The sequence below is a fragment of the Nycticebus coucang genome, chromosome 4 (assembly GCF_027406575.1).
Source record: "Nycticebus coucang isolate mNycCou1 chromosome 4, mNycCou1.pri, whole genome shotgun sequence".
NCBI lineage: Eukaryota > Metazoa > Chordata > Mammalia > Primates > Lorisidae > Nycticebus > Nycticebus coucang.
This window is the reverse complement of record NC_069783.1, coordinates 42,719,601-42,742,735: the sequence shown is the minus strand read 5'-3', so window position 1 is coordinate 42,742,735 and position 23,135 is coordinate 42,719,601. Positions and strand designations below refer to the sequence as shown.

General features: G+C 38.2%; 2 protein-coding genes across 5 annotated transcripts in view; one reads left to right on the top strand and one right to left on the bottom strand.

The window, feature by feature from the left end:
* The window catches only part of PREPL (prolyl endopeptidase like), a 53,939-nt gene that overhangs the window by 23,928 nt on the left and 6,876 nt on the right, over positions 1 to 23,135 (top strand). For all 4 annotated transcript variants that reach the window (XM_053588962.1, XM_053588963.1, XM_053588964.1 and 1 more), the window contains 5 exons: positions 5,076 to 5,292; positions 5,905 to 6,090; positions 13,921 to 14,118; positions 15,060 to 15,235; positions 16,740 to 16,956. In XM_053588962.1, the coding sequence (XP_053444937.1) occupies positions 5,076 to 5,292; positions 5,905 to 6,090; positions 13,921 to 14,118; positions 15,060 to 15,235; positions 16,740 to 16,956 (994 nt within the window). The remainder of the gene's footprint in view (positions 1 to 5,075; positions 5,293 to 5,904; positions 6,091 to 13,920; positions 14,119 to 15,059; positions 15,236 to 16,739; positions 16,957 to 23,135) is intronic.
* Positions 15,684 to 23,135, bottom strand: part of SLC3A1 (solute carrier family 3 member 1) — a 45,941-nt gene continuing 38,489 nt past the window's right edge. Inside the window, exon 10 of the mRNA XM_053588966.1 lies at positions 15,684 to 15,868. Coding sequence (XP_053444941.1) covers positions 15,824 to 15,868 — 45 coding nt within the window. The 3' untranslated portion in view covers positions 15,684 to 15,823. The remainder of the gene's footprint in view (positions 15,869 to 23,135) is intronic.

Sequence of the window (23,135 nt, the reverse complement as noted above, 5' to 3'; positions counted from 1 at the left end):
CTCAGTAAGGCAGGTTCAGAGTAACCTTGAATATAGTAAACCACACCAGACATTTGACAGCTTAGAAAGTTCAAGTAAGAGGAATTTGAGAGGTACAGCTTTAACTTTTTAAAGTTAAAGTTGTCTGTTGAAACCCAAGGACAAGTTACAGTTTAATTGAAATTGTATGGCTAACTCTAGTTACTGTTCTTCCTTTGTGGCAGAACCTACATCCTCAGATAAGAAATGGAATTAGACTCCTATTCTGTCTGGCTAGCAATTCTAGTTATTTCTTCCGCATATTGTCTGGTTGATCTCGGACAAGCCATTCTTATTTGCTTTCTTCATAATATATGTATCATAATACTTTGCCTAAAATGCTTTAAGATTGGATAATGACATTCATATATTGAATCCCAATGTCCTCCAGAGTGTCTTGGCTCCAGCTCTCCTTCATACTTTTGAGTATACCTTTCTTTAAAGATATTTATGCAAATTAAAAACCCATGCAATTCATTTCAAGTTTATCACTTATATATCCAAATAATACTGTGCAGTGGAAAATGATATTGCAGAATTATAAATCATTTCGAGCTTTATCACTTACAGGTCCAAATAACACTGAAGAATAGGAAATTGGAGTTTGCTACCCATATAAGTATAATAGCTACAACAATAGGAAAAAGATGTTTAGTTATTAAAAATTGAAATCAATTTTGTAAATTACAATATAGTCCATTCGTATAAATTCATAACTACAACCTAGAACTGCTAGCTTAGGAACAGACTGAGTCTCTTTCCTTCATGTTTTCATCAATATACAGGGTCCCAGGCTTGTGTTATTGCTATATAGTGCCTATTGATTGAGTAAATGGTGTACTTAGCTCAGATTCTCTCTTTCAAACTAAAACCTCTAGTCCAGTGATAACTGGTGAGCACCTTTTAACCATTGAATTCTTACCTAAATAGAGGAATTTAAAGTATGTGTTGCTACTAAATTATTAATTAAAACTAACTCAAAAATGTATTATAGTGCTAACCGAAAATATTGAATATATGGTAAAGTATCGACTATGTATCAGCGAAAAAAAATGCTTTTTAAAAAAGTATTGAAAGGAAATAAATCCAAAATGTTGACAATGGGTTTTTGCTACTTTTTCATAACGGACATTATTAATTTCATAATCATAGGGAAAATAGTCAATAGAAATAAACATAATAAAGGATTAGCTTATAGTTCTTTACATTCCTTATCTTCTCTAAGAAACATTTTACTGTAGAGCCACTTGTGTTCTTACTTCCCATAAGCACAGATCTACCAAGTAATTTATCTTTTGATTTGTCATCACCAAACAACCAGATAAAGATAACAAAGAAAATGTTGAAAATTAAAGAGCTAAGTAAGGTAGGGGTCTTATCCTGAAGCTGTAGCAATTAAGGCAGGCGTCCTCAAACTTTTTAAACGGGGCCAATTCACTGTCCCTCAGACCTTTGGAGGGCCGGACTATAGTTTAAAAAAAAACAAAACTATGAACAAATTCCTATGCACACTGCACATATTTTATTTTGAAGTAAAAAACAAAATGGGAACAAATACAATTCATACCACTTCATGTGGCCCGCGGGCCGCAGTTTGAGGACACCTGAATTAAGGTAATGCAAACTGAAAGACTAATAACAGAGACTAGAACCAAGAACTCTACAGCAGACCCTGGTATGGATGAAAACTTGTATGATAAAAAATGCATCACAAACTAATGAGAAATGAAAGAGTATTATTTTATAATGCTATGGGAAATACTAATTGGAAAATATGTATGCTGACTGAAGAGTTCAAAGGTAAAGTTGAGGTGACATTCAGTGAGAAGGAAAGGAGGCCAATCCAGGAATAAGAGAGAAGATTTATTAGGAGGAAAGAACAGAATGACTGGAAGTCAGCTCTTTGCCATACAACTCCAAGGGGCTTTGATTAACATTATCAGTGTAGCTGGAATGTGGGAGGGGGTTACTCGGGGAGTTATTGTCTTCTGGAGAGGGACTGATCTTTAGACCAGGGGCTGATCTTTGGTGCCAGCCCGGGCCAGTGAAAAGTTACTGTTCTGTTGTTTCCTAGGAATACAGGCCTTGAAATGGTCTAGGAGCATGTGGGGATGCAGGAGGAGGGTGGCTCTGCTGTGATCTTGCAGTTTGGTTTCTCGCCAGTTTCCTCTAACTAGCTGTCCTCCCAAAATGGCTGTACTCTTGTTACGGTCATGAGGATTCCTTCTCGATACCAACATATGAGATTTTCATAAAAAATTTTAAATTTCATATGTCAGCATACATTCCTGAGAGATTTAAATACTCAACTGGAAAAACAAAATTATTTTTAAAATGAGATAAAAGTCTTTTACTCAACTTGGAATATTTTCTTTTTTTTTAATTTTTTTTATTTTTGAGGATTCATTGAGGGTATAAGAAACTAGGTTACACTGATTGCATTTTCAACTTGGAATTTTTTTTTTTTTTCAACTTAGAATATTTTCAAACTATAAAATCAATAGAAGAAATTACAAAGGGTAGTACCAGTGGTTTCGATTATTTAAAATATTAAACTCTTAACTTAAAAATTATTCTAAGCAAATAAATTAAAATCTAGACAGCATAATGGAGAATATTTTCAACAATATCTTTAATTTATATACTAATAATTTAAGCTACATTCCAATTTTAAAATGGACACATTTCTTTCACAAAAGAAATATATTTGGCAAATAAATATGGTAATGTAATCCAATGCAGAAGAAATTTTACCAAAATATAATAAACAGTGCTTATCTCTAGATAGTGAGATTCAAGGTTATCACCCCTCTCAATAGTTTTTAGTATCTCCAGTATAAATTACTTTTCTAATAAGGAAAAATGTAAACATAACATTTAAAGCTGCACAGTATGTCAGTATGAATTAATATAATGCTCTTAGGATGTTGTTTGGATATATTAAGTCATAAAAATACTTTTTAATCATTAAATTAGCATTTCCGGTTCTAGGAAATAATTATAAAGGTCAAGGAAGGGGAAACTGCCTTCATGAATATGTTCCTTGATGTTCTTTATTATATGAAATATTAAAATCAAATTTTAAAGAACTGAAAATTCAACCTGATAGGTAGCCATTAAAAATAATAATCATCAGGAGTGGTGCCTGTGGCTCAGTGGGTAGGGCGCCAGCCCCATATACCAAGGATGGTGGGTTCAAACCCAGCCCCAGCCAAACTGCAACAAAAAAATAGCTGGGCATTGCGGCAGGCACCTGTAGTCTCAGCTACTCCGGAGGCTGAGGCAAGAGAATTGCCTTAGCCCAGGAGTTGGAGGTTGCTGTGAGCTGTGTGATGCCACAGCACTCTACCAAGGGCGATAAAGTGAGACTCTGTCTCTACAAAAAAAAAAAAATAATCATCATCATCATCATCTGGACTTTTAACTAATATAGGAAGAAAGACTGCTATTATGTGAAATGCAGAATCAAAAATTGTGTCTAATTTTTTTTTTTTTTTGAGACAGTCTCACTCTTTTGCTCAGGCTAGATAGTGCCCATGTCAAACTACTTCACAGCAACCCACAAACTCCTGGTTTTAAGTGATTCTCCTGTCTCAGCCTCTTGAGTAGCTGGGATTACAGCTGTCCACCACAATGCTTAGCTAATTTTTTCTGTTTTTAGTAGAGACAGGGGTCTCCCTCTTGCTTAGGCTGGTCCCGAACTTCTGAGCTCAGGGATCCTCCCAGCTCAGCCTCCCAGAGTGTTATGCTAGGATTACAGATGTGAGCCACTGCACTTGGCCTATAATTACTTCTTTTTAAAGACATGTCTGTGATATAAATAAACCTTAGAAGGAAAGGTAGAAAAAGTAAAATAGTACATTCTTACAATGTGTTAAGTTAGTGATATTGTGAGAATTTTTTCTTCACACTGTTCTATTTTTGTGGTAAAAACTTGGAGAAGGGGAATAATCCAATATACATATGGAGAAAAAGCAAAACAAGAATAAGAGGGCTGGGCACAGTGGCTCACTCCTGTAATCCGAACTCTCTGGGAGACCCAGGCAGGTGGATTGCTTGAGCTCAAAAGTTCCAGAGCAGCCTGAGCAAAAGAGCAAGCAAGACCCTATCTCTAGGCTCAGCCAGCCGCTAAGGTGCCAGCCACATACACCTGAGTTGGCAGGTTCGAATCCAGCCCGGGTCCGCCAACAACTATGATGGCTGCAACCAAAAAATAGCCAGCTGGGCTTTGTGGCAGGCGCCTGTAGTCCTAGCCGCTTGGGAGGCAGAGGCAGGAGAATCGCTTGAGCCCAGGAGTTGGAGGTTGCTGTGAGCTGTGATGCCACAGCACTCTACCCAGAGCGACAGCTTGAGGCTCTGTCTCAAAAAAAAAAAAAGAAAAGAAAAGACCCCATCTCTAAAAAAATAGCCCAGCATTGTGGCAGGCACCTGTAGTACCAGCTACTCAGGAGGCTGAGGCAAGAGAATCACTTGAGCCCAAGAGTTTGAGGCTATGATGCCATGGCACTCAACCCCAGGGCAACTGAGTTGAGACTCTTGTCTCCAAAAAAAAAAAAAAAAAAACGAATAAGGTCTGGTCTCTTTTCTTTCTTGTTATTTTGGATCTCCTCTGGAAAGTTTAGAGCTACATTATGTATTAATGTGATAAAGTGAGATGATGTCTAATAGTATACCTTGAAATGCATCCAAATAAAGATTAATGAATGCATAGCAGAATGTTAACATTGATAGCATCTAGATGGTGGGTATATGGGTGTTCGCATTACAGTTCTTTCAACTTTTCTGTATGTTTGAGAAACATAATAAAAGTTTAGAAATAAATGATTTTGCCTTGGGGTGGGCAATGAGAAAAATAATAGCCAATATATCCACTAAAGAATTATTTTTTTATTTTCCATCTGCATTATAAATTAATATGATTACTTTCTTAGCTTGCTAGGTTGTAAAAAAAGGGGGGGCGAGGGAGGGGAATTAACATGTCTCTGAGCTAATGTCATTAAGACAGTAGCAGGTATCTGAAATTTACTAGGATCTCCTATTTCTCTCTCTCTCTCTAGCTACTTTGTTTTCCTTTATCTTACAAAAGACAGTCGTTTCCTCACCATAAATATTATGAACAAGACCACTTCTGAAGTGTGGTTAATAGATGGCCTGAGCCCCTGGGACCCACCTGTACTTATCCAGAAGCGAATACCTGGGGTCCTTTACTATGTTGAACACAGAGATGACGAATTATACATTCTCACTAATGTTGGAGAACCAACAGAATTCAAGGTATTCCTATATTCTCCGTGTCCTCATCTGGACTAGGAAGGGTCACACTTCTATCAACATTTCTTGCTTCAAGAGTTCATGGTTTTATAGGCTTTTGGTAAAGTGTGAAAATTGATGCCAGCTTCCTATGTATACCAAGCCCATTTCTCTTCTCTTAGAGCTAATGCTCTGTGTATTTTAATTATGCCTGAAAGATTAGAAAATAAAACATACTCAATCCTGATTACATGTATCAAAGCCAAACTTAGTGGCTTAAAAGAGCAAACTTTTAACTTGTGATTTGTGAGTTGGCAGTTTGGATTGGTCTCACCTAGGCAGCTCTTCTGCAGGTGTCAGTTAGGCTCTCTGTGGCCTCCCTGGTCAGCTGTCGGTGCCCTCACTCCCGTGTATGTTGGTTGGCTGCGTCTCATAGTGTCTCAGCACCTAGCAGACTAGCCGGGGCTCTGTTCATGTGGTGATGGTCATACTTTATTCCTGATGCCATTAGTACCTTCAGCTCTTCATGAAATAGTGAAGACCAGTGTAGTCTAGATTTCAGTACTTATTTCCTCCCTGGATGCTGGAATCTTCATGTTTTGTTACCTAGATCTCTTCTAACTTTGTTCTGTACAGCTAATGAGAACAGCAGCTGATTCCCCCGCAATTATGAATTGGGATTTATTTTTCACAATGAAGAGAAATACCAAAGTTGTAGACTTGGACATGTTTAAGGATCACTGTGTTCTGTTCCTAAAGCACAGCAACCTACTTTATGTTAATGTGATTGGTCTGGCTGATGATTCAGTTCGGTCTCTAAAGGTATGTTTAATTTTCAAAAGATAATACTGTTAATCAAAATATATATGCAGTTTAGCTTAACAGAACATTAAATATTGAGTAATGGCAGTATTCTTTGTCTTAAAGGAATTTAAATAGAATTTAGTGTATTGACTTGTTCTTTTTTTTTTTTCGATTTCAGATTTTGCATTTTTTAACATTTAAATGTATACCAAGTTAATACTTTGGGAGAATTATACAAGTAGGAAGAAAAATTTTTAATTCTTGTACTTTTTATGATAAGAGAATTATAAGAAATTAAAATGCATTTTTCTATTTAACCTATGAAGTATAATGTGCAGAAAAAGATGAAATATTTTTGTTCTGCAGGCAAATAATTGTGCTTCAGACTGGAATCATTTTGAATTTGTGCTATTTTTCTTCTTAAAAGAACTCAGGAAGAAGAAAATCTTTTAAAGGAATAAGCCATCCCTGGTGCTTTCAAACAATTCCTTTCTTTCCGAGAACTTCTAAGCAATCATACTATTGCCATAAGGAAGTTTTCTGGGGTAGTAGCTGGGTATCTTTCCTTCACGCCTCTTCTTTTTCTGGTAGACTGCATAAAATTAGCGAGAGAGATCTCAGGGGAAGGGGACTCGAGAATGAAGAGGCATACATCTCCTCTGCAGGCAGTTGTGTCTATAGTTTCCTTCTCATAGCCAAATTAGCTGGTCTCTGTCCGTTGATAAGGAGAAGACCCATTAAAAAAATAAAAAAGACAGAATTGTTGAAATCTCATTTTTCTGCCACACGAAAGTAGAGCAGCAGCTCAGTTAGCCAAACAGTGTGTAAGTAGTCTGTGCAGTATCTGTGTGGCTCTCCTCACATCCTCATGACAACCTCAGAGAACTGCCAGCTGCATTTTCCAGAAAGGTTAATGATCACATCAGACCTATTGACTTGTTCTTCATCAGGTTTAAGAGGCTTATTTTAGAATTACTTGGAGGACTTTGCTTCTAATGCAATTTTACTTAAAACATTCTCTTACAGGGTGGCACCCATAGCTCTGTGGGTAGGGCACTGGCCACATACACCGAGGCTGGCAGGTTCGAACCCAGCCTGGGCCAGCTAAAATCAACAATGACAACTGCAACCAAAATATAGCTGGGTGTTGTGGCGGGCACCTGTATTCCCAGCTACTTGGGAGGCAGAGGCAAGAGAATCGCTTAAGACCAAGAGTTTGAGGTTGCTGTGAGCCATGATGCCACAGCATTCTACCAAGGGCGACATAGTGAGACTCTGTCTCAAAAAGAAAAAAAAATCTCTTCCAGCATGGACTTCAGAAGTAAAGTGCCATTATATTTCTCTTGTAACATTATCTCTGTATTTGAACTATCTCTACAACTTGAGGTATAGTAATAACTCAGGCCAACTTGGCAGCTAGTGCCTACCCTCCTACTATTAAGCTTCCCCATCTCACATCCCATTAGAGGCAGTAGTCATACCCACCCATTCTTTTGACATCATCACCTTCTCTTTGCCCATGTCCTTACCCATGAGGGATGGGAGCAGGTGAGCCTTGATTTCTTTCAACATGGGCTGTCAGCAGTCTCCCCAGCCGCCCAGAGGGGTGATGGTGGTGAGTCTGCCTGGCTGGTTGACTTGTTGATACTGCTTGTGGATACCAGGAAAGATAATCTGTCTTCACAAGTGAGCCTGCTGAAATTAGTGAATGGCAACTTGATTGCCCATGTGAACATAGCATTAACATATAAGTTAAGAAAGCAGGCACTGAAGGGAGGAGGAATGCCTCCATTGTGTTTGATAAGAAGAATTATTGAGCTAATTGACCAGCAAGCAACACTGACCATTCATACCTCCCAGTATTGTCAAAATTCCTTTTAAGATGCAGTTCCTGTCAATGTAGTGACCGTTCATTGAACTTGTATGTGCAAAATACTATATTTGGGCATTATAGAGTAGAAAGACAGTAGGTCAAAATATCTATCTAGCCATAAGGACGATAGGGCTTATCATAGTGCACAAAGGTTTAAATATAATATGGATTTAAATACGTGCTATCAAAAACATAAAATGTTTTGTGGGGCTCAGAAGAGAAAGAAGACTCAGGGGAGCTTTGGGTCAGGTTGGTTGAATTTGAAACAAACCAATGAGGATAGATAGGATTTTGACAGGTGGAAAGGGGTTTGGTATTCCAGGATGAGAATGCCTTCAAACAGCTGTAAGCCAGGGAAGTTCAGAAAATGTTCAGGAAACTGCTATTGATTCTGTTATACTGAAGCAAAATACATTGCTGGGGGGTAAAGCTGTGATTGGATGGTTTTTGACTGCCAGTTTGAGATGTGTATATGTGAATTCTGAAGGGGGAACCTATGAAACTTTCAGGCGGGGAATGGTTTGAGGAGTGGAGCTGTACTTGATAGGGTCATCTGGCAGCCATATTAAGGTAGACTAGTTTTGATATCTGTAAATGATTTGATTTCTCCATCAATTTTTAAGCTTAGCTTAGCAGGGTACAGAATTCTGGGCTGGAAATTGTTCTGTTTAAGTAGATTAAAGGTAGATGACCATTGTCTTCTTGCTTGGAAAGTTTCATTGGAGAAGTCTGCGGTCACTCTGATGAATTTGCCCCTGTAGGTCAACTGGCACTTACTCCTGGCAGCTTGCAGAATCTTTTCTTTTGTCTTGACTTTGGACAGGTTCATCACAATGTGTCTTGGAGAAGCTCGGTTAGAGTTGAGGCGACCTGGGGTCCGATAGCCCTCTGAAAGCAGTGTGTCAGAATCTTTGGTGATATTTGGGAAATTTTCTTTTATAATATTCTCTAGTATGGCTTCCATTCCTCTGGGGCATTCTTCTTCCCCTTCTGGAATTCCTATAACTCGTATGTTGGAACACTTCATAAAGTCCCATAATTCTGACAGTGAACGTTCTGCTTTCTCTCTCTTCTTTTCTGCCTCTTTTACTATCTGAGTTATCTCAAGAACTTTGTCTTCTACCTCTGAAATTCTTTCTTCTGCATGGTCTAACCTGTTGCTGATACTTTGCATTGCATCTTTAAGTTCCCTAATTGACTGTTTCATTTCCTTCAGCTCTGCTATATCCTTTTTATATTCTTCATATCGTTCATCTCTTATTTGATTCTGTTTTTGGATTTCCTTTTGGTTATTTTCCACTTTATTAACAGTTTCCCTCATTGTTTCCATCATTTCTTTCATTGTTTTCATCATGTGTATTCTAAATTCCCTTTCTGTCATTCCTAACATTTCTTTACAGGTGGAATCCTCTGCAGTAGCTACCTCATGGTCCCTTGGCGGGGTTGTTCTGGACTGGTTCTTCATGTTGCCTGGAGTTTTCTGCTGATTCTTCCTCATGAGTGATTTCTTTTATCTGTTTCCTTACCCTAATTTTCCTTTCACTTCCTCTTGCTCTTTAAGTTCTCATGCCTGTGGACTAAGGGTTAGATGAGTCCTTTTAGTACAGGACCAGAAGGGTGAGAAGGTTGAAGAGCAAGAAAGGGATGAAAGAAAGGAGGACCGAGTGAAAAGAAAAAAAAAAAAAATAGAGAAAGGAGAGGGGATGGGTAAAAGGAATATTGACAAAAAGAAGAGAGGCACAGAAGTAGGGAGACAGAGCAATATAGGTGTACAGTAGGGTACTTTGACACAACCTTAAAAAAAGGGTGTGCCCAGTTGAGTGGTTCTCTTGAGGTCAGCAGCTCTTTGCTAACCTGATCAGACATAGTACCCCACCTCCACCAAGTAGAGAGGAAAGACAAAAATGCTATAAATCAAACCAAAAGAAGCAAACAGAAAACTTTACGGGATAAAATTGGGTGAAAAACCAAACAATAGTGGTAGAAACAGTAGCAAAAATGAAGTTCTAGTTATTAAAAAAGGCAACAATGGGAAATTATAATTAAACTAGAAAAATTGAGAAAGGAAAAAGATCTGTACGGAAAAGGTTGAAATTAAAAAACAAAACAACATCAACAACATCAAAATAAACAAAAAAACAACCAAAAAAAAAAAAAAAACAGAAAAAAACGAAACACAACCAAAAACAAAGCAGTATGTATATGTTGTTGAATATTGTCTGGGCAACACGTGGTCTTCTGGGGTATGAGATGTTAATCACTTCTGATACGACTGGAGGCTGCTGATTTCTCAAACCCCGGCAGGTAGACACCCTAAATCTCTCTTCAGCCCACTTAAAAGGCACTTTGAACTTGTAAACTTGCTGAGCAGAAGCCTTCCCAGGAAAGTGTTTGTCACTGGAATCACTGCTGAAGTGGCTATCCACTTACCCAGTGTGCCAAAACCGGTCTCACTCTGCCCCTGAGGGTTAGGGCTGCAAGGCGGCTCAGACCCCACCCTTAAGGCTACTTGGTGCTGGGTTACCAGCTCCCACCCAATTCCAGCTCTGCGACCCTGAGGGCAGAGCTTGCCAGGGCAGATCGCTCACAATGGCTCCCTGTGGCCCACAGCCAAACACTATTAGCTCTGTCTGGCTCAGCCGTTCAGACTGGGGCCCTAGACAACGGCCAGAGTTCTCCGCATTCCCGCTCAGGCTCTCCCCAAGGCAGCTCAACTGAGTGCCAAGTCCAAAGACACCAAAACAGTTCACAGGTAAGGCCTTTCTGGTTTGCAGTCTCGCTGCTACTGAACTTACAGTTGCAGGCGGATTTAGACCAATTGAACACACGCGACCACTTGCCGGTTTTCCACTGTTTTAGTCCTCCTCTTGGGGTCCAGAAGTCTCTCGCTGACTCTCTGTATCCTCACAGGGGTGATGATAGGCAGATCCCACCATCCAGAGATGCCTGGAGTCCTATCTCTCCGGACTCACGGTGCCCAGATGCAAGGAAGCTGTTACTCGGCTGCCATCTTCAATGTACCGGGTAGACTAGTTTTGAGATTGTTATACTGGTTTAAATAAGAAACAATGAAAGCCTAAAGTAACTGACATTCTCCAGTTAATCCCCAAAATCAAATTATCAAATACAATGTCCAGTTTCTGTAGTATAGACATACTAAAATAAAAGTGGCAATGGACTTCAAAAGATTTTCTTACTGTCTTCCTTTGCTACAGTCAAAAGTATTTCTTTTCACTTGCTAATTGATGCCAAATTCAGAAATCTTTTATTGGAACACTGGCAGGGAATAGGTCCTTATTGCAATCTATATGAATAGGGACTGGAGAGAATACATAATTTCTAGCTATTCATTTAGTACAACAAAATTATATGTCAAGAGAATTAGGACTGTCGTATGGAGTCCTATGACAGTGCTGTAATATGCTTTTACATAATAGGATCTTTTATAATTTTTTAAGTATTCCTATTTTTAAAATATGCCTCAGTTTCCATTGTTTTAACTTCCATTAGAACAAACATCCTGTCTTTAATTTATTCTATATCGTCCATTTTCTGACTCTTCCCAAATTGTAGTACCTACAGTGAAAGAGAATTTTATAGATAGACCCTTTCTGTGAACCTAGATAATATGATTAAATACCCATAGACAGTGCCATATACAAAGGACAAAAGTCTTTAACCAAACCATGAGTGCATTATATTTACGTATATAACATCTCTAACAGGCGCGCACTTTGAACTCAGTCACAGCAATAGAAATGTAAACCATTCATATACTTGTGTTCTGTCCTTGGTCATCTTATTGTCTGGTAGCCATTTTTCCCACACACACAAAGAAATTATGACTTAATTGTTTAATTTAAGCAAATTGGGGCATTTTTTGGTCTGTGATAACATTTTATTTAGAGGAGGGGTCTGCATACCCAGGCCCATTTTCTTTGAGTACATGTATCTTAATCATTCTTTCAATGAAAGGACTGTAGTTTTTTAGTAGTGAGTGTTAAAACTGAATCTGTTTCTGTCAAGTACCTAAGCACCGGTTCTCAACCTGTGGGTCACGACCCTTTTGTCAATGAAAATACATTGTGGCATTAGGAAGGTTGAGAACCACTGATCTAAGGAATGTCTGCCTATCACCTGACCAGCTGATTTTTGGGTGCTGTTCATTGATTCACAGATACACTGCAGGGTTATCTCAACAGGATATGTTCCTTACAATATTCTTGAGATAGTTAATACCTATTTCTGCATCAGTGAGACAAACTTTAAAAAGTCCAGAGCTTTAGCTCAGCACCTGTAGCTCAAGCAGCTAAGGCGCCAGTCATATACACCAGAGCTGGCAGGTTCAAATACAGCCTGGTCCTGCCAAACAATGACAACTACAACCAAAAAATAGCCGGGCATTGTGGCGGGCACCTGTAGTCCCAGCTACTTGGGAAGCTGAGGCAAGAGAATTGTTTAAGCTCAGGAGTTAGAAGTTGCTGTGAGCTGTGATGCCACAGCACTCTACCCAGGGTGACAGCTTGAGGCTCTGTCTCAAAAAATAAAAAAATTAAAAGCCCAGAGCTTTGAAATGGTTTTTGATATGATTAAAACATCAGCTTTGGTCCCATTGGTGTTTTTTTGGTGTTTTTCAACACCTGAAAAACTTTAATTTATTGGAACCCTTGGTCTAAAACTAAGACAGCCTTACTACATGGGTCACTTGGAAACTGTCCTGAAGTCTCACCAGAGGGCAGAAAAACGTGCTTCTGTGGGTTCAGGAAGCTTCACCCTCATTCTGAGGCTTGGTTATGAGGTTTGTAGCAATGCTTCAGGTCTTAGTCTGCTCACTCGCAGTTACACTACCAGATTTATAGTTTACATGCTTACTTTTATTTCTTCTGATTATGTCTTATACTTAAATAGACAAATTATTCTTTAATACTCAATCTGAAAAGAATAAATTCGGAACTCTTGGAGAGAGACTGCAAATGTATGTCTTTATTAGTGTTTCATGAAAATAGATTCTTTGGACTAACGAGATGAAATTTGCTTAGAGAACATAAACTTTGTGGCTGTAGTTTCTGCAGGTGAAGTAGCACACTCTGTAGCACACATTCTTCATCTACCCTTTCTCAGTAGTGCCCCCCAGTCATGTTGCTGGGCCCCTGATTTTCTAAGGAATTTGCTCTTTCTACAATTACTCAGGGAAAGAAAGCAATTTTCTTTTAATGTTCTGACTCGCAGTACCATTTCTAACACCCTGTCAACCTGCATACCGGAGTCCTTTAAAAGGTGTAGAGAGATGTTAGTGGAAGGTTTGAAACTGGACCCTGCTGCTCTAAGAGAATAAATTTTGATTCCTTTCCTTTTTTCTTAAAGTTAAGAATCTTAAGCATAATAGCTGTGAGTCCCTCAGAGTAGATGTGCCAGGAAAGGTTTTGTTCTGCACAATGGTTAGCCTGGGAGCTAAAGTTAGAAACAGATTATAATGCTTTAGTGCTGCTGAGCCGTTTGTAGCTCTGGAATAATAACTGTCATCATTGGGGCTATCCAGGCAGCAGGGTAAGGACTGGTGGGTAAATTATTAAAAGCACACGCCTGTGAGAAATTTCATGTTCTGTGAGAATAGAGATCTTGGAGATGTTGCTGTGTTCTAGAATTACTATTTGATTTGCTCTTATTCTTAAACATTTTTCTATTTTCTTGCCCAAGCTTATACCCCAAAATAAACTTTTATGTTAAAGCCTACTTCATACAAATCTAGAATCAAGCTAAATTATTTTCCTATAATTTTTATTTTATTGGTCATTAATGTAGAGGTTTTTTTTTTTTTTTACTTATTTTTTGTTGTGATAAAGTAATTCTTAAGTGAGGCATAATATGTAATAGAAGGTGAACTAGATGTCCACATCATCTCATTTGGAGCAGACTCAGAAATTTAATCATACTTAATGTCAAAAGAGTAAAAATAACTTCTTTTTTTTTTTTAGCTCCCTCCATGGGCCTGTGGATTCATAATGGATACAAATTCTGACCCAAAGAACTGCCCCTTTCAGCTTTGCTCCCCAATACGTCCCCCCAAATATTACACATATAAATTTGCAGAAGGCAAACTGTTTGAGGAAACTGGACATGAAGACCCAATCACAAAGACCAGCCGTGTTTTGCGTCTGGAAGCCAAAAGCAAGGTGGGTCATCTCCTCTTCAGCTCCCATTTACTGACAGCACCCTGTGTGCCAAATACTGTGCAGCTGCTGGAGTGGCATTAGCATAGTTTCCCAAGGTAGATCTCATATACCCAAGGTATAAAAAGATATCTGCACTCCTGTGTTTATTGCAGCATTATTCACAGTAGGCAAGATTTGGAATCAACCTAAATGTTTTCTCAGTGGATGAATGGATAAAGAAATCGTGGCACATAAGAGTGGAACTGGAATGTTGCTAACATAAATGAAAAATCCTTGCAATAATGGATCTCCCACTTACCCTGATTTTATTAATATACATCGTATGCTTGTATTAAAACATCACATGTACCATATAAATGCATACAGCTATTATGTACCCATAATAATTAGGCATTTTTTTTAATAGGTCTTTGTAGAGGATGTGAGTAGATAACCGTAAAGTCAATAAGAAATTTCAGGTTCTTATAGTTGATAACTCTGACTATAGCAGACAAAATTGAGCTTCTTAAGTTAGCGTATTTGTAAATATTTGAAGATGAGAAATGGCTGTATCTGCCCTAGTCATAGGAAGAATTATATACCAGGATTTCTAACCTTGATAGATATGTTGGCTTGACCTAAAACTTTAAAAATTACAGTAATAGTGAGTAGTGCAGAACTCTTTAAAATTCCATTACTGTCATGAAAAGCTACATTCAATAAAATGTTTTCAGACCAACCTGTTGCTTTTTTCTGGTTAATACTATAGGCCAACAAAATAGCTAAAACCAAAACTATAATTATTTTTAGAGACTGTAATGCTTTTATCTTAAATGAATTTGTGCTCGACTTCAATAGGTAGCAGATAAGGGTGAGGGAGTATACTTCAGTGTATTTTCAATTGTGAGTAAAAGTGTTTGGAAAGATTTTTCTTTATGTGCATAGTAATTCTTCATTTCCAGGATGGAAAATTAGTGCCAATGACTGTTTTCCACAAAACGGACTCCGAGGACTTGCAGAAGAAACCTCTCTTGGTACACGTATATGGAGCTTATGGAATGGATTTGAAAATGAATTTCAGACCTGAGAGGCGGGTGTTAGTGGATGATGGGTGGATATTAGCATATTGCCATGTTCGGTAAGTCGATGTATTTTACCTGGCATGTGAGTGCTAGAGCATTGTGACAAATGTTTAGAATCACTCTATCAGGGAGCAAAAGGTTATTTTCTCATTTATATTGTTGGATTTATGTATTCCTAAACGTATGGTGATACACAGCTTTTTCTGTAACAGATTAGTTCAGTGGTTCTCAGTCTTCCTAATGCCACAGTGTATTTTCATTGTTAAAAAGGGGTTGCAGGGCGGCGCCTGTGGCTCAGCGGGTAGGGCGCCGGTCCCATATGCTGGAGGTGGCGGGTTCAAACCCAGCCCCGGCCAAATTAAAAAAAAAAAAAAAAAGGGGTTGCAACCCACAGGTTAAGAACCGCTGGATTAGTTGATTCAAAAAAAGAAAAAAGTAGATTTTTAGAAATTTTGAATAAATGTACCAGACTCTGTACTTATTTAGTAACATTATTTCCATTTAATTCTTCTGAATTTAGGTTTAAGCAGCTTCTCAAACTGAATTCCTTTATTCCATCTAACTACCATTTTAAAGTCATGCATTGTGCTAGATGCCTATAGTCCCAGCTACTCAGGATGCTGAGGCAGGAGGATCACGTGAGCTCAAGAGTTCAAGACCAACCTGGGCAACATAGCAAGATTCCATCTCTACAAAAATAAATAAATAGATAAAAATTTTTAAGATTTTTATCCCTTCCCTTGAACACCCCCGCAAAAAAACTTCCATTTTATCTTAGTTGTTTTTAAGACACAAATGTTATGTTTCTGCTTAAAATTGTTTTCCACCTCCCCATCTCCTGGGCAAACTCCACATTCCTCAGTATAGTACTCCTAGGATATGGCTGATCCCTGGAGTAGCAGTTATCATCACATCCTTTGAAATGACATGTTTTGTTACCTCCTTGCCCTTACACCTGCTGTGTCATAGCTGTGTCTGGATGCCTTCCCTTTCTTTGCCCTTCTGGAAACGCATACTTTTTCTTCACATCTCAGCCTAGGCATCATCTCCTTAAGCATTTGTGTTCCTGACTATGTACATGCCCCTAACCTGACATATGGATGTTCTTTCCTCTGTGGTAATATCTTTAATACACTTGTATTACAGCAGTGACCACATTGCTTAGTAACTCTTTACTTTAAGAGTTAACATTAAGGTCTTAACTAAAATGAAGATCTCCAGGGCAGGGGATTTTTGCTTATTTATATTTTTAAGGTCTGCAATAAGTACAGTCCCTGATGAATAATAAGCAGGCACTCAAACTTGTTGCATCAGTTTTTTATTGTCTAAAAGCTTTGATTTCTAGCAAACTTTTCTCTAAGGAACTAAACACTTTAGGCCTTGCAGGCCGCATACAGTCTTTGTTACATATTTCTTCTTGTTTCCTCCAAACCTTTAAAAAGTAAAAATCATTCTTAGCTTCAGGGCCATAGGAAAACAGACCTCTGGGTATAGTTTGCTGACTCCAGCCTATATCAGTAACAATTTTTCCAGTAAAACTTTTTTGCCCTTTTATTTCAGGGGTGGTGGTGAGTTAGGCCTCCAGTGGCATGCTGATGGCCGCCTAACTAAAAAACTCAATGGCCTTGCTGACTTAGAGGCTTGCATTAAGACGCTTCATGGCCAAGGCTTTTCTCAGCCAAGTCTAACCACCCTGACTGCTTTCAGTGCTGGAGGGGTGCTTGCGGGAGCATTGTGTAACTCTAATCCAGAGCTCTTGAGAGCTGTAACTTTGGAGGTAAGTACACTCTTGTCTGTGTTTACAGAATGGGGGAGGTATGAAGCCATAGGCAGCTTTAAAACAAAAATTTTTATGGTTTTACCATAGCAAAGGAGCATGACAAAGCTTTTAAGTTTAAAACACAGAATTTTGTTTTGTGCTCTGAAAGAACTTCTAAAGTTGTTTTAATCCGGTTATTTTCTCTTATTCTTCTTTAGCAATGTTCTTTTTATTAATTTTTAAGGATTTGCTCTCAAAGATATTAATGAGTATTCCCATTGGTCATTTTTTATTTATAGGAACATTTAGAATTGGTAGAAAAGACTAGAAGCATGTACGATTCAGGTCCATGGCGTCAGAGTAAACCATGGCTCTGGAATGCACCAAATCCTCTTGACTTCTAGGCAGGTTGACAGTCTGCTGCCCATCAATATGTCGATCCTGAATGTAGGGGGTATTTTTAGATTCCTCTCTCTTTTTTTTGAGACAGGGTCTGTCTTTGTTGCCCAGGCTGGAGTGCAGTGATCCAATCGTAGATCACAGTAACCTCAAGCTCCTGGCCTCCCCAAAGCACTGGGATTATAGGTGTGAGCAACTGTGCCCAGCAGTGATCCCCTATTCTTAATGGTTTTAGGGATGTTATTTTTTCTTGTACTTTAATTGAAATATCTTATCCTGCTCTGAAAATGCTCCTGGTGTCCAAAATTATGAAATTATAACAGTTGGTTTCATCGCCATCATTCTCCAGCTTCCTGGTTAGACATTCTGAAAAGTGATGACTGACATGGGAGAGAATAAATTACTTCAGGGTATTTTTTATTTCGAGGGTGAGGGGTGGGCTTGTCTTAAGTTTTACATGCCCTAATCTGTAAATCTATTCTTAAGATAAATACAGATACTGAGTATGGAGGAAAAACTCCTATGCACAGAGATAATAATGGCAGGATTATTTACATCATAAAGAAAAAACAACTTTTGACTTTTAGAAAAGAAAGAAAATAGAAATGTTTAAGGAGGCTCTCCCCTCTCTCTCCTCTCTCTCTGTCTCTCTCTGTCTCTCTTGGTCTCCGTCTCTCCACCCACTTCCCTCTCTCTCTCTCTTATCCCCTCTCTCTATTTCTTTCCTCACTCCTCCTTGGTGTTGTCCTGCAACATTCCCCCCCTCACCAATAAAGACCTTTCGTATAAAAAAAAGAAAAAAGAAATGTTTAAGGAGATTTATCTAAAATTGCTTATTAGAGTGAAGAATTAAAAGAGACAACCTAAATACCCACAATGGGGGAATTCATGTATGAGTCACAGTTCTTAATTACAAGCTTCAAAAACTCTAATGTAAACAGAAAAGGGATTCATTAAAGGTTATTAGGACACATGGGTATGTTCAGACCCAGGGTAGAGGCTGTGCATCCAGAGACATAGGATCACTTCACACCCTGCCAGTCTTGTTTCTTGAAAGTAGATATAGCTATGGTACTTCTGATAGAGTTCTTCCTGATCACTACCATTTTGTTTTTTTTGTTTTATTATTAAATCATAGCTATGTACATTAATGTGATCATGGGGCACCATACACTGGTTTTATAGACCGTTTGACACATTTTCATCACACTGGTTAACATAGCCTTCCTGGCATTTTCTTAGTTACTGTGTTAAGACATTTACATTCCACATTTACTAAGTTTCACGTATACCCTTGTAAGATGCACCGCAGGTGTAATCCCACCAATCACCCTCCCTCCGCCCACCTCCCCCCTCCCTCCCTTCCCTTTCCCCCTTCTCCCTATTCTTAGGTTATAACTGGGTTATAGCTTTCATGTGAAAGACATAAATTAGTTTCATAGTAGGGCTGAGTACATTGGATATTTTTTCTTCCATTCTTGAGATACTTTACTAAGAAGAATATGTTCCAGCTCCATCCATGTAACCATGAAAGAATATGTTCCAGTCTCCATCTTTCTTTAAGGCTGCATAATATTCCATGGTGTACATATACCATAATTTATTAATCCATTCGTGGATCGATGGGCACTTGGGCTTTTTCCATGAATTAGCAATTATGAATTGGGCTGCAATAAACATTCCGGTACAAATATCTTTCTTATAATGTGATTTTTGGTCTTCTGGGTATATACCTAGTAGAGAAATTATAGGATTGCATGGCAGATCTATTTTTAGATCTCTAAGTGTTCTCCACACATCTCTCCAAAAGGAATGCATTCCCACTAGCCATGTAGAAGTGTTCCCTTTTATCTACATCCACACCAACATCTCTGTTCTTGGGATTTTGTGATATGGGCTAATCTTACTGGAGTTAGATGATATCTTAAAGTAGTTTTGATTTGCATTTCTCTGATGATTAAAGATGATGAGCATTTTTTCATATGTCTGTAGGCCGTGCGCCTGTCTTCTTCAGAGAAGTTTCCCTTGGCCAGCCTGCGATGGGATCACTTGTTCTTTTCTTGCTTATACGTTTGAGTTCTCTGTGGATTCTGGTTATTAAACCTTTGTCAGAGACATAACCTGCAAATATCTTCTCCCATTCTGAGGGCTGTTTGCTTTACTTACTGTGTTCTTGGCTGTGCAGAAGCTTTTTAGTTTGATCAGGTCCCAGTAGTGTATTTTTGAAGCTGCTTCAATTGCCGGGGCCGGGGGTGGGGTGGTCCTCCTCATAAAATACTTGCCCAGACCGATTTCTTCAAGGGTTTTCCCTACACTTTCTTCTAGTATTTTTATAGTTTCATGTCTTAAGTTTAAATCTTTAATCCAGTGAGAGTCTATCTTAGTTAATGGTGAAAGGTGTGGGTCAAGTTTCAGTCTTCTACAGGTCGCCAGCCAGTTCACCCAGCACCATTTGTTAAATATGGAATCTTTTCCCCACTGAATGTTTTTAATTGGCTTGTCAAAGATCAAATAATGGTAAGTAGCTGTATTCATCTCTTGGTTCTCTATTCTGTTCCAGACATCTACTTCTCTGTTTTTGTGCCAGTACCATGCTGTTTTGATCACTATCAATTTATAGTATAGTCTGAGGTCTGGTAGTGTGATTCCTCCTGCTTTGTTTTTATTCCTGAGTAATGTCTTGGCTATTTGAGGTTTTTTCTGATTCCATATAAAACGAAGTATTATTTTTTCAAGATCTTTAAAGTATGACAGTGGAGTTTTAATAGGGATTGCATTAAAATTGTATATTGCATTTTAACAATGTTGATTCTTCCCAGCCATGAGCATGGTATGTTTTTCCATTTGTTAACATTTTCAACTATTTCTTTTCTTAGAGTTTCATAGTTCTCTTTATAGAGATCTTTCACGTCCTTTGTTAGATAAACTCCCAAATATTTCATCTTCTTTGGCACTACTGTAAATGGAATAGAATCCTTAACTGTTTTTTCAGCTTGACTATTGTTGGTATATATAAAGGCTACCGATTTATGAATGTTGATTTTGCAACCTGAGACACTGCTGTATTCCTTGATCACTTCTAAGTTTTGTAGTAGAATCCCTGGTGTTTTCCAAATATACAATCATATCATCTGCGAAGAGCGAAAGTTTGATCTCTTCTGACCCTATATGGATACCCTTGATCGCCTTTTCTTCCCTAATTGCGGTGGCTAAAACTTCCATTACAATGTTAAAGAGCAGTGGAGACAATGGGCAGCCTTGTCTGGTTCCTGATCTGAGTGGAAATGATTTCAGTTTAACTCCATTCAATATGATATTGGCTGTGGGTTTGCCATAGATGGCCTCTATCAGTTTAAGAAATGTCCCTTCTATACCAATTTTCTTAAGTGTTCTAATCATGAAGGGATGCTGGTTATTATCAAAAGCTTTTTCTGCATCAATTGAGAGAATCGTATCGTTTTTGGTTTTTAATTTGTTTATGTGCTGAATTATACTTACAGATTTATGTATATTGAACCTTGAGACACTGGGATAAAACTGACTTGGTCATGATGAATAATTTGTTTGATGTGTTGCTGGATTCTGTTTGTTAGGATCTTGTTGAATATTTTTGCATCTATATTCATTAGTGATATTGGTCTATAATTTTCTTTTCTTGTTGGATCTTTTCCTGGTTTGGGGATCAGGGTGATGTTTGCTTCATAGAACGTGTTGGGTAGTCTTCCTTCTTTTTCTACATTTTGGAACAGGTTGAGTAATATAGGTACTAGTTCCTCCTTAAAGGTTTAGTAGAATTCTGACGTGAAGCCATCTGATCCCGGGCTTTTCTTTTTAGGGAGATTTTGTATGGTTGATGCTATTTCAGAACTTGATATGGGCCTATTCAAAATTTCCACTTGATTCTGGCTAAGTCTTGGAAGGTGACGTGCTTCCAAGTATTGGTCAATTTCCTTCAGATTTTCATATTCCTGAGAATAAAGTTTCTTGTAATATTCATTAAGGATTTTTTGAATTTCTGAGGAGTCTGTTGTTATTTTGTCTTTATCGTTTCTGACTGATGAGATTAGAGATTTTACTCTTTTTATCCTGGTTAGGTTAGCCAAAGGTTTATCTATTTTATTGGCCTTTTCATAAAACCAACTTTTTGATTTATTGATCTGTTGTATAATTCTTTTGTTTTCAATTTCATTTAATTCTGCTCTAATTTTGGTTATTTCTTTTCTTCTACTGAGTTTGGGGTTGGAATGTTCTTCCTTTCCCAGTTGCTTGAGAAGTCCCATTAAGTTGTTAACTTCCTCTCTTTCCGTTCTCTTGAGGAAGGCTTGCAGTGCTATAAATTTACCTCTTAGGACTGCCTTTGCAGTATCCCAGAGGTGCTAATAATTTGTGTCTTCATTGTCGTTTGTTCCAAAAATTTGGCAGTTTCCTTCTTAATCTCATCTCTGATCCAGCTATCATTCAGCATAAGGTTATTTAACTTCCATGTTTTTGTATGAGTATGCAGATTCCTGTTGTTACTGAGTTCAATTTTTATTCCATTGTGGTCCAAGAAGATGCAAGGAATAATTTCTATTCCTTTAAATTTACTGAGGTTAGACTTGTGAGCTAAGATGTGAACGATTTTGGAGTATGTTCCGTGGGCTGATGAGAAGTATGTGTATTCAGTTTTGTGGGGATGAAATGTTCTGTAGATGTCTGCTAAATCCAAATGTTGGATGGTTAGGTTTAAATCTAAAATTTCTTTGCTCAGCTTCTTATTGGAGGATCGATCCAACACTGCCAAAGGTGTGTTGAAATCTTTGACTGTCATGGAGCTGGAGGAAATCAAGTTGCTCATGTCTGTTAGAGTTTCTCTTATAAATTGAGCTGCATTTTGGTTGGGTGCATAGACATTAATAATTGAAATCTTATCATATTGAGTATTACCCTTAACAAATATGAAGTGACCATTCTTATCCTTCCTTACTTTTGTTGGTTTAAAGCCTATTATATCTGCAAATAGAATTGCAACACCTGCTTTTTTCTGATTACCATTTGCCTGAAATATGGATGACCATCCTTTCACCCTGAGTCTATATTTATCCTTTAAAGGTAAGATGTGACTCTTGTATGCAGCAAATACCTGGCCTGAGTTTTTGTATCCAGTCAGCTAACCTGTGCCTCTTTAGAGGACAGTTTAAGCCGTTCACCTTAATGGAGAATATTGATAAGTCTGGTAAAATTTTAGGTATCGAGTTTTTTGAAAGTCCAGTGGACATTTTTAATCCTTTCACCTATGTGGAAGTTGGAGTTTGATCTAAAGTTTCTGAGTGAGTTTACTTTTGTGGTAGAGGATTGGGCTGGTCATTATGGAGGATAGGTCTGAGAATACCCTGAAGAGCTGGTTTGGTTATGGCAAATTTCTTCAACATATGAATGTCATTAAAGTATTTAATTTCTCCATCATAAATGAAACTCAGTTTAGCTGGATACAGGATCTGGGGTTGAAAGTTATTTTGCTTTGGGATATTAAAAGTCGATAACACCCTCTTCTGGCTTGAAACGTTTCAGCAGAGAGATCTGTAGCCATTCTAATATTCTTCCCTTTGTAGGTAATGGATTTCTTAAGTCTGGCTGCTTTCAGAATTTTCTCCTTCATATTAACTTTAGTGAAGTTAATTATGATATGCCTGGGGGATGTCTTATGCGGATTGAGTCGTGCTGGGGTTCTGAAACTGTGCTATCTGAATTTCAGAATCTCTTGGCATGTCTGGAAAATTCTCTTTCATAATTTCATGGAGAAGGGCCCATGGCCTTGC